The sequence below is a fragment of the Artemia franciscana genome, chromosome 10 (assembly GCF_032884065.1).
Source record: "Artemia franciscana chromosome 10, ASM3288406v1, whole genome shotgun sequence".
NCBI classification, from domain to species: Eukaryota; Metazoa; Arthropoda; class Branchiopoda; order Anostraca; family Artemiidae; genus Artemia; species Artemia franciscana.
In genome coordinates, this window is record NC_088872.1 from 46,227,573 (window position 1) to 46,240,361 (window position 12,789).

At 34.8% G+C, this 12,789-nt stretch overlaps 1 protein-coding gene across 2 annotated transcripts in view; it reads left to right on the forward strand.

Annotated features, from left to right (window-relative positions):
• Window positions 1–12,789, forward strand: part of LOC136032265 (uncharacterized) — a 231,232-nt gene that overhangs the window by 23,526 nt on the left and 194,917 nt on the right. For both annotated transcript variants that reach the window (XM_065712514.1, XM_065712515.1), the window contains exon 2: window positions 737–900. In XM_065712514.1, coding sequence (XP_065568586.1) covers window positions 737–900 — 164 coding nt within the window. The remainder of the gene's footprint in view (window positions 1–736; window positions 901–12,789) is intronic.

The window sequence follows — 12,789 nt, forward strand, 5'->3', positions numbered from 1 at the left end:
ATTTCCAGGGATAAGCTGAGATCGGCGGCATAGGAAAAAAAAAACGGGACAAAATCAAAGTGTTGCTCTCGCAACACAATTACTATGATTGAAGAAATGAACGATAAAAAAAACGAATTATAATAAATAACTGAACTAAACTTTAAATATTAAAAAAATCTAAAAATAAAGGGGTGCTACCGCACCTCAAACCTTTCAGAAAGACAATAGTGTCGTACAAACTGTGCTATAAGCATAGTTATTCACATATTACTGTGTATTGCTATGTAATATTATTTACAGATTATTATTTGGAAAAGGGAAAAGTGTCGTATAAACTGTATCTTGAAAGTACAGTTATTTATATATTATTTACATATTATTTCCAGTAAATTGTGTGTAAAAAAAGCATTCTAAGCAGAATTTCTTTTATGAAGTTTGCTGTTGTTGCAATACCAGCTTTAAAATTCAATGTCAAGATTTAATCCCAACATAGGTAAAAGATATAATTTTTCAGGTAACTCAACTTTACTAGGGTAACGTAAAACATGATTAAATTTGCTGGCACTCTGATCATGTAAAATCGAAAATAGTCTTAAGTTGATGGTTAAAATTGCATCTAAAATTGCAAAAAAAAAAATTGTGTTACTAGCATGACTAACAGGTTCAAAAGAACATATTTTTTTTTATTCCCGCAGCTGCAATATCCTCTTAAAACTGAAGGTATAAAAATAAGTAGTTAATTTTGTTTCTTCAGGTAATAGAACGTTTCGTACTTGACTATGGACTGGAGCATAAATGGAAAGGAAAAGACGGTGAGTACCTGACGGTTGAATTTTTCTGTCCGTCTTCACTCATGGACGAAGCTGTCGATACCTTCAGTCACGCAGGCATTGGGACTAAGTATAACTCTTCTTATAGGTAATTTTAAAGTTAATTTTGCACGAATAGAAAACAGATGTAGTTAATTTATAGGTAATTTTTCGTTTATTGTTAAATCAAAAACCAACGCTGCCAAAAGCCTAACCGAGGAAATCCCTCATTCTCCAAGATTACCAAGATCTGTAGCTTCTATGGTTTCCTTGGCATCAGTGTTTCAATATAAGACAACAGTTTGGTGATCATTAACTAACTGAGATTTAACTTTTATGCATCTGCCGAAATTAATTGTTAAAACTTGCTTTGCAATTTTTTAAGATTTGAAAACACGTTGAATACTATTGAAAAAGAAGTTGTCGATATACCAATTAATCCCATGAATAAATATTAAGATAGTTTCATAATCAAGTTTACATTATTTACTAAGAGAAATTCTGGCTCTTTGAAAACTAAGGAACACATCTATATTAGCGCTTTGTCCTTTTGCTGCTGGTTTCAGATGCAGATTAGTTGTAAGGTCACATGCCTCACATGGAACACCAACTCCGTATATGCCAAATTCTGTCAATTCTGTCAAAAACTTGATAGACTTGGATTATTAAGCTCAATTCAAGTAACTTAAGCCCTCTTCTTAAGAAAACTTTGCAAAAAAATTATTTTGCAAAATTTATTATATAATTCCCTTCTATCGAGTTTTTAAGAAATCAGATCCCCTCTCTCCCACTTTTCCAAAAATAATTCCATTTAAGTACCTGAATCCCCTGCTTTAAAGGGACACTGCGTAGTAATAGTTTTACGATCAAAATGGCCCAGATAAATAAATTTTGTATGCCAGTCAAAAATAGTGATGCCTCAATGGCTTCCACGACGCCCATAGGGGGAATAAAATTGAAGTTACCAATCCCTCAAAACATTATTACAGGCATCTGGGTCTTGCGCAATACTTGTTTACCTACGTTAAGCATGACGTAATATTGCATGACTCGTTAGATCTAACAGCTCACTTAAATTAGTAATGGTTAAGAGTTTAGAGTGTCAAAAATTGAGAATATTGTTTTTGGCATATTCCTTAGTAATGGATGTTTTTAGACTATTGGATATTGAAGGCCCTAGCAGCGATGTAATAAAACCTAGATTACCTAACGTAGCAATAGAAATTTCAAAGGGTTGTCGGCCAACCCTGGAATGGGACAAGATGTTTGCAAGATATGTAATATTACTGAGAAAATTCAATTTGGAAGAACAATTTTGTTTTGAAGCAAAAGTTATTATAAAGCACATAAAAAGATTACAGGTCGGATTAAGGGCATTAGCTAAATATATTGAAGACAATGACCTGTTTCAACTTATAAAAAGGAGTGAGTTTATTACTATTACATTTCAATTTCTTTCATATTGGATATTTTACTAGTGATGAAAGGTAGAATGCATCTTCATTCTTTGTTATTCTATAATCGGCAGGGAAAGTTTCAAGATTAAAAATGGTTGGATTTGAGTCACAAGAAATCATAGGGGATCTAGTGACTTTGAAAAAAATATTTGATTCTAACTGATGATTTTTAAATCTTCAAAGGAAAATATTCTCTCAAAGAATTCTTAACGATTTAATGAAATATGATTCTCCATTGTTGGACAATTGCATGAAACTTGTGCGTCATGGGTCAGATGCATTTACTAATTTTATTAACATATTAATGAAACAAAAAAAAGTGATGTCGTGGATTTTTTTTTAACACTACCTTCACCCTATCCAAACAACAAACAAATCGAGTAAGTTTTGTGACTTCATGCAATTACTCCTTCTCCTAGAAGACATTCATTTTATCAATCGTAAGTCAGCTTTTTTTGGAAGTGAGACAGTCAACACTGGAAAATTTCTTACAAATGTCCCTCATTTTTGTATACATTGGACAGTTGGTCACCTTGCGAGACTTGTACTATTGCTTAAGACAATGATGAAAAATGCAGATTATCCAATTTATTTAAATTGCATAGAAGATATAAAGTGCAAATTAAACACTGTAATTCCTGCCTTGAGGATGTTTGTGACTCTCACGCTCGTGGTTTCCTATGCTTCGATTGTCACTATGATAAATGTGATCAATTGGAAAATAATTTAGCTGATATGATTAGACAAAAACCCTAAACGCATTTTCAGCTTATTTTAAGAGATTGGTATTGTCGTGGTTTTAAATTGTTTGGGAGGAAGAACCTGGTCTACGCTTCTATTGCTGGAATAATAAGAGAGTCTGGTTTTGAGGACATCGCTGTGAGGATACCAGCTAATCTGATTATAATATATTAACTTTAATTTGGCTGTTACAAAAATTGATTCTTAATATGAGAATTTTGTGTGCGGTATTGTTTCAAATAAGCAATTTGGAACACATGAATTTTATAATAAGAATCAAAACAGTATTATTAACTTTACGAAAGAGATATAATAAAAATGAAGTTAAATTGTACCGTAGAAAATGTGACCCTGACTTTGCATGCCAAGATGAGTAAAAGCTGAACCCTGACGATCTGCTGCCACTTATCGCTGTCGATGGTTACCAATACGTGGAAGAAGAAATCTAAAGATCGAAAGTTTTTTTGCACATAAACGTTTTGTTAATGACCAAATTCACAAACATTTTTAAGGTATTTTACTCTTAAGGCACTGAAATTTATATTATACAGGTAGGAAAGGGTATTTTAACTAGAAAGTCACTCAATCGAGGATGGTCTACGTAAATGCTGAAAAATTAACTGTAAGTATGTCCATGACAGTGAAAAATAAAATATAATAATGCATGAAAATCACAGTTTCTGGTCGGTAAATCTTGTACTCGCATCCGATCATGAATAATAGATTTTCCACTTTGCTCAGGAAAGATTTTGATATGAAGTGAGTAGAATGCATATGGTAGGCGAAGATGATCAAAATACTCGTTATTTGTCGCTGTTTAAAAGATGCATAGCCAATGACCCGTCTTTAGAGTTGACGGACTACTATTAACAGTGATGATGGTATTGTCAACCCTTTGAAGATGTTCAAGAAAATCCGAGGGTGTGTAAGAGGATTTGTATTTGGAAATATACAGATTCAAGTTGAATACATTGGTTATTTGATTTGTTTCCATGGTGCCGAGTCTAAAAGAACACTGCCAACAGGGGGAATTTTCCAATAGGGCTCAAATTGATCTAGCAAGACTAATACTGTTTTCTCCACCAACAGTTTGGCAAAGGTGCACTCTACACGTAAAGTGCCCGTTTATAAAATACTCATATCTTGAGTAACAGACACATCCAATACAGTGCTACCATGAGCTATTGAAAATATTGCATTGGCTGTGCCATTTTCAAATAGCTGTGAATCTAGATCTAGGGAGTGCATTGTCAATTCATAAAGGGTCCTGTAGGATTCACCAAATGATTAAGTGTAGAGTGAAATACTATTTACTTTACATACAAGAGATAAAAATCCAAACATTTCAAATTTGTGTGGGGTATTTGTCCTTGATCCAATTGCACTAGTACTTTTTTACAAAAGTCACTGTAGGTACGTGAACCTTTAGCAATAAGTTGTTGATTTTTGACTGTATACAGAATAAGCAGTTTGATATAATTCCCGCTAGTTCTTAATTTTTCTGTTGCCATAGCAATAGAACTCATAGTCCGTTGTTTTCGTACATGAAGTATTACCAAGATGAGAAAGACTATTGCATCATGCGCAGTAGCAAGTACATTTCGCAAAATAAAACAGGACGGTACAATTTGCAACTTTATGTCAATCTTAACTTTGAGAGGCATACGATTAGGTATATTTAAAATGTCATGATTTATTTTCTCAATCAAGTGTGAATCAATAGTTGTCTTCTCTAAGTAAATTTGTAGCATCATTGTCCGTTTTATCTTCATATCCAATGGCTAAGCCTCTCAATTTCTTATAGGACTCTAGGACTGAGCCATCAACATGAATTGTATATAATTTGCATTGTTTGATAGATTGCCCCTTGTGCTCACCAACGTTCCATTTATGCAGTTCCTAATCTGTCTAATAAAATTGTGTAGTACACAATTTTCATAAGATAACCCCTCAGCTGCATTTGGTTTTTCATTGTAAGATTTTTTAACAATGAGTAGCAAACCTTTAAATGTGGAAGTCAAATCTACGAAATAGTCTTCACTGGAATAAATATGAAAGAAAACATTTTCAGAGAGCGGTTTTTGCGGATAAAATTGTTCGCAGTAAATATGTTTTACACTCACATCCACATTTTCTGCATTGAAAAGATATAGAGATGAGGTGACTGAAGGATGAGATCTTTATGTGGTAGATATGCCATTTCTATGAAAAGAAATCCTTTTTCGATCTAACAATTTTTACTCATGGTTTATCTTTCTTCTTTAAAAAGACCGATGATTTTTGCTTCTGACCTGAGAAGAGACTATTGATTGATGAGGTGTTTTTCACCACTTCAATTAACTTTTTTGATTGGATGTGTTTTCAATAGCTCACCGAGGGATGACGTGCCGGATTTGACATTTTGCGAGACACTTTCTTTAAAATTCTTCCCAGGGCCCCAATCATGTAGATATAAAATCATGTAAAGATATAAAATCCGCGGCACCAGGGGCAATATATTTCTTAGCCAGGGCTAGTGCAGAGCGAAGCAGCTTAGCAACACAATTACCCAGGCATCAGCCCGACATGGAGGAACAACCTCTCTAATAGTCAGTTCCATGACTTAATTGCCGGGGTTTAAGATTCGCTACATATCAATTAATATCAGGACAAACAAAAGTACTTTTTCTATTAGCCATCTTACTGGATGGATCGAAAATGACATGTAATCAGCGCCAAACCTTTAGTTATTGCTAAAGGATCACCCAATTTACTTCATAATGGTAAATGACAGAGTTCCAAATACGACCTGCTTACTGGAATATACTGAAGGTGCTTTATATTGTAGTGCTGAAGATTTTGCTGAGTTGTTTTCCATTCAACAACACGCAGGACAGGCGAAATTGTTATTACTGACTCTCATTGTCTAAAAAAAACACACTTAAAGACCAAAAGATAGAAATATACAATTGTCTGAAGAGTTGCTTGGTGGATAATCTTCAAAAATAACACGTTCAATCCCACTGAGGGTACTATCACTTTTACCTTTGATCATATTCCGTTTAAATCAGGAACATCTCTCAGATTATTTTAGAGATGAATCATTTAATTATTGATGGGAGAGCTAATGTAAACCCTATCATAATCCATTGAAGGGTGAAAAGGAAACATCATTTTTATGAGCAGAGATATGTCTATTGATTGCACAACACAGATCATTCATGGTAGTATTTCTTTATTTCTTAGGGTCAGCTGTGGGTATATATCAGAGTTAAGTGATATTATCCATTCCTCTTCCTCACCATATACTGGCCAATCGTTTGGTGTAACTATAACAGCATACGTGCGATCTTTTCTCAGGATATCAAATGTATTTTTAAGAATACAATTAACAAGAAAAAATTCATACTTTCCATTAAATTTGATGGTAGGGAGAGTTTTGTCCAAAAATCGCTTGTTTTATTCAAATAATCATAAGGAGGATCGGAGACACTGGACATGAATATCCCCTTAGAAACCATTAGGCATTGTGAACGTCTTTGGCGGCAATCCAAGAGTCAGAAGCAGAGTTACATCCCAGCCAACGAACAAGCAGCTGTCTCCCACCCTTGTGCTTCTGACTCTTTAATATCTTTTCAATCTGATATATTTCACTGTTATTAACTTTTTATAATTCATGCTCGTAAAAGCCACCAGGAATCTCTCCATTTTTCATATCACGTAGACGATACGTTACAGGTTTAACGTCCAAGACCTTTGACACTTCAGTGAGGCTAAGTGTGATCAATGGCATTTAATTTGGATGGTCTCTTATAGTAGGGTTTATGCCTATCGACACGACGAAGTGCATTTTGAAGAAAATATAATTTTTTGTCGTCAGCAATTTTCCCATTGTTAATAAACTTATCAAGATAATCTTCAAAGTGTTCTTTTGGGGAAAGGGTGAGTTATATTGGAGGCAATTTCTAGGGTTTAGCCATTTCTAGAGAATATTTTTTACAAGTTTAATGATTATTGGCAGTAACAGTGAAAAGGAGCTACCGCCCGCTTGAACAAGTTGTTATCTCTTAAAATCTTTTTCCTTATTTTTGCAAGCTAGGGCACGTAAAAGTGAACTATGTTGCTTTTTCCGTTGCTTAACTACTTCTGGCAGTAGAACATTGCATTCAGTTATATTGAAATAAAACTAAAAAAGGAGATTAAAGAATTCATTGTCGATACCATGTTTGAGTTTAGCCTTTGTAAGCCGTGGTTTTGAATTATATAGTACGGAATATAAATGTCTTTTTTATATTTTTTTCTTCAAAATTATAATTGCAACTAATGACCTTTTCTACTGTTCAATGGTAGAAATACAGTAATTTATTGTCAAAAATATCATTACACGTAACACTTCGGCGGGTTTTTTATTGAGATCCAATAGAATGTACGAATAATGTTTATTTGTAGTCTGATTGTATGCCGAGAGTCGAAATTTCAGTTCACCGAGATATATTTGTTTGTTTAAACTTTTGAAAGAATTCGAATCTCGAACAACCCTATATATGATATAGTAACTTCCATTCAATGCAAGTCTTCTCATGCGTTTGATTTGATGTAAGAGATTGCGGAAAATAACAGTTACATATATTTTTTCGTGATGAGATCGGACCTTGAATAACTTTAGTATCTCCTGAGACCATTCTTCAATGGATTTAGCTAAAATCATCAATAATTAACCGTGAGCTTGATTCAATAAAATTAAACACGTCAAGTCCCTGTATGAATTTTATGTCTTCTACAATAGTCTTTGTTTTATCATAGACTCTTGCCATATACTAGAGAAATAGTAGACATTTTCGGAATTTTCTAAACATATTTTATCACATAATTTTTCATTTTCATATCAATTATCACTTTTATCATATTTATTAAAAGTACTGTTTTGCCCGACATTGATGGACCACAAAGAAAGGATCTAAATTGAGTTTTAAATTGATACATAATACACTTCTTGCTGTCAAAATACAACTATGCAAACCTAACCCCAATCTGTTGTATAAATAACAATGCTCAAAAAGAAAAAAAATAAAGTATACGTTTTCTTCAATAACAATAATGCACTATAAATATTTTTAAAATGTATTTGCAAAAGTAATAACCAACATTTGGAGAATAAACATATTTAGATAAGCAATAATTACAGCCACAAAATAAGCATTTGGACATTAAATATATTTAAATGGGCAGTAATCAACAACATAATATATGTACTTGAACATTAAAATCACTTAAACATTTAAAATACTTAGGAGAGGGAGGGCTGCCCCCCCCCCGGAGGGTGTGGCGGCTAAGGGCCAAACCGGTGGTAATTGTAAAGGTAAAATAATTGTATAATATTAAACACTTTTAAAACAACGATTTTACCTTGCACCAAAAGATAAAAATGGAAGCATTACATTTAAAAACACTGCGAAGACACTATAAAAAACACGACTGAGCTTGAGACTTATTGGACCTTCCTCCAAAAACTATTGAATCTTCTTCAGACCAAAACGTTGTCTATATTGTACACATATATCTGGATCCGAAGTAAGGTAATGACCGTGTGGTAGTACTTGCATACCGTCCATGCACAAATGGACTATGTCCGATTTGGCTAAAATGGCATTTTTTCCACTTTAACTGTGTAGCTAATCGCCATGACGTTTGCTATTAGAATTAAATTAGTTTCTATAAAGTTTCTATAGACAACCGTGTCAAAATTTTCCTTTATATCGTGTGTAGGCACTCCTGGTAAACTTTTTGGATTTCCACAATTTGTGTTTGCATACGGATCAGTTTTGGACCTGCAAGGACACTGTGAGAAATTAAGTCGCCCCCTGTATCGTATTTAAAAATTAATAACTTATTTGGGGCCTGCCGCTTCACTAGTTCCGTGTAAATGGACTCGTCCCAGTTGGTGTAATCCATTCGAGAGCTAATGTGCTCACCATTTATCAAATTGTCCAAAAGATTTTGTGTCTTACTTTTTAGCAGGAGTGAATCAGTGTCTCAATAATACATTTGAACTGTTCCATGACCCGGCCATTGGAGCTTACACACATTGTAATAAAAATCCAACTTGAGTTTTTTGATACTTAGTAAAATGGCACTGCAAGCGGCATTATTTATATTTAAAACTACGCTTCTCACTCATCTATCTAAAAGGACCATAGTGGAGTCTTTGATCGTGAAAGATAAGAAATTTGGATCAGCAATAATTTTGGCACATTCTTTTGGGTAGGCACAACGTCGCAACAACTTTTATGGGGCACACTCTCGCATATCTTACTGAAGTCTGAATTAAAAATAAGCTTAATGATTTCTTTTTCAGTCTATGTGTTTACCTCAGAGGTGTCAAAACTGGCAAAGGTGTCAAATAACATCTTCATATACGGCTGTTGATCAAATTGGAGGGCTTTATAAACCTTTTTGTCCTTGAAACTGTTGGACATTATCCACCACCAAAGAACATGGTGTACAACAATATTTTGTTTCAGATGAAGGTCGGCAATAAGTTTTTATTTTGAAAGTGTCCAGTGCATACCCTGATCCTCTACCAAGGAAATATTACATAGACTCAGTGAATCCCTGGGCACCGGTTTGCTTATACACTGGAAAACAAAATCGTTTACCGAGTCATGCAGTTCCTCTGGTATTTCACGATTACTTTCCAAAAATCATCCTTGTGGTCAATTTTCCTCAACTTAGATAGCAAGGACAGTCCAGCCAGTTGCAATTCTCACACGGTAAAGAGCAGTGAAACATTGCCGACGGAAAAAAGGAGCTCATTTCCATAGAAACCACTTCCGTATTTTCACCGGTGTGTTGCCCAGTTGGATCAGTTTCCAGGATACGATCCCCGTGGAAAACATAACCCCTGGCATAAATCTCTCTACAGATAAGTACTGATCCACGTCGGTGATCAACCCTATATTTTCTTTGTTGATTCTAAGAATGAAATCCCTCACCAAATGAGGAGTTTCAAAATAATACGCCAAATCCAACCCAAATTCTTCACAGATTTTGTCCATGTTTTTACAGAGAATACCCATCAACGTCAATACATCACTTGCCTGATACGTTTTATAAAAATCTTCCCATTTTTACATCCCCCCTTGGCCCAAACATTTTTAGCAAATTCACAGTCGGCAGTGGTTCATTGAAACTCGTGAAATGAATCATAAAACGCTTCGATGGGTGGGAATTTTTCAAACAGTTCGTGGTAACGAACTGTAGTAAGGTGCCACCCGGCTCAATATTAACCAAAACTCTAAAAAATAAAGTTTTGGTACCAATATTTACATAAAAGGAATTGCATTTTAAATCTGATTTTAAATACATAAGTTTCATCAAGTTTAGTCTTGACCATCAAAAGTTACTAGCCTGAGAAAATTTGCTTCATTTCAGAAAAGAGGGGAAAAGACCCTCTAAAAGTAATACAATCTTAACGAAAATCACACCATCAGATTCAGAGTATCAGACAACCTGAATGTAGAAGTTTCAAGTTCCTATCTACAAAATGTGGAATTTTGTATTTTCTGCCAAAAGACAGATCACTGATGCCTGTTTATTTGATTTTTGGTTTTTTTTTCCCAGGGGTGATCGTATAAACTTAGTGGTCCTAGAATGTCTTAAAAGGGCTCATTCTAATGGAAATTTTAAGCTCTATTGCCCTTTTTAAGTGACCGAAAAAATGTGAGGGTACCTAGGCCCCCTCCCACGCTCATTTTCCCCCAAAGTCACCGAATCAAAATTCTGAGATAGCCATTTTATTCACCATAGTCGAAAAACCTAATATCTATTGCTTTGGGGACGACTCACTCCTCCACAATCCCCATGAGGGGGATATTTTGGTTTGGTAGGGGGGGGGAGAAGTTGAGGGGGGTACGTGGGAGGATATTTCCATGGAGGAATTTGTCATAGGGGAAGATAATTTCAATGAAAAGGGCGCATGATTTTCTAGCATTATTCAAAAAAACAATGAAAAAAATAAGTATGAAAAGTTTTTTCCAACTGAAAGTAAGGAGCAGCATTAAAACTTAAAATGAACCGAAATTGTTACGCACACGAGAGGTTCACCTCCTTGCAATACTTCGCTCTTTATGCTAAACCATTTTTAGCAATTTCTACTATTTATTCTACGGCCTTTGTGTTTCAGGGGTCGTTCTTAAGGAATTGGGAGAAAATTTAAGCTTTAGTGTAAAGAGTGAGGCATTGGCGAGGGGGTGAACCCCCTCATATGTGTAATAAAAACATACAAATATAGAAGTTCGTTACGTAAATTAATTCGTAAGCTACGTGTATTTTTTACTAATGAAAACGTTCGGAAAAAATTTAAAGTTTTACTTGCCTTTTTAAGTAATCAGAAAATTGAAGGGCAACTAGAACTCCTCTTCCGCTCCTTTCTTCTCAAAATCTTCATATCGAAGCTATGAGAAAGCTATATAGCCAAAAAAAATAATATGCCAATTTTGTTTTAAATATTTATCTGCGGAGAGCCGAAATCAAAACATGCATTAATTCATTTCCTCCTTAACGCCCCGCTCTTTACGCTAAAGTATTTTATTGTTTTTAAAAGTTGAGTTAAGAGAAAGAGTCAAACTTTAGCGTAAAGAGCGGGGCTTTGAGGAGGAAAAGCCCCTTTCATATACGGAGTAATTTCTGTTCGTTTCAAGTTTTAATTTCGCTCCTTACTTTCAGTTTAAAAACTTGTTTTTTTCTATTTAATCCCCACGTAAGCTCGAGATGGGGTTTAGTACTTGCATAGGTGTATGCCTTTATTATTAAATAAATCATACATTTCATCATCTGAAAAGCGCTGTTTCAGGAGCGAGAAACTATTAAATTCGTCCCTTTTCTGTACTTAAATGAATTGACTTAATGATTTAGGGAAAAAACTATAGGAATAAAAAAATGGATTCTGTTCAAGTGCGTGCTAACATTTTCGACTGTTTTCCATTTGAATTCCAAGAATAGCAGCTTCTCTGATGATATGGGTATGATGTTATATGAAATTGAGCCATCTACCCGCATCATCTGCAGCTTCACCTTTCTGAAAGCATGCCAGCGCTGGTAATATGAATTTCAAAACATAGTTGGAATTGTGTATGTAAACTGGTAGACAATATTGTTGTTTAACTTTTAAGTTGCATGTTTTATTTGCCAGGCCACGAAATTTACTCCCTCCCGATAAAATTGCGATTGCTTAAATGATCATGATCGCAGACTGCAGTTACCCCAGTACCGTGAATAAGTTTTACCTTGCAAACCCAACACATTTCTTTATTTTTAATTGCCAACTCGTCCTCTGATGATGGGGTAATTGGATAATTTATGTTGCGCAGTCGTGAAACTGACTCTTTGGCAGTTTTAATAAGTACAACCATAGCTGCGACTGCACAATCTTTCCCATCCAATGTCTCACATACCTCCACCAATTGCATGGTATTACTAGCATCTCTTTGAGCATGGGCATAAGAGACGGCAATGAATTCGAGTTCTTTAACACGATTTGACTTTGATGAACCGTTCATGTCCATGAATTTGTCCTCTAGGCCTAAGTCCACCTTGTCACTCTACAAGAGCGAATTCTGAGAATTATTGAATTTGAATTATTGAATCAAGAATTATGGCATTTTCACCCAAAACCGTCTCAATGGACTGGCATTCATGACGTTTAAATTGCCTCAAGTTCTGTTTTAATTTTAATTTTGTATGTAATCTTGAAAGACACAATGGCCAATAGTAGCTCATTAGCCCCCCCCTTTATTATGTTTCGAGCCCTCACATAAAACCCG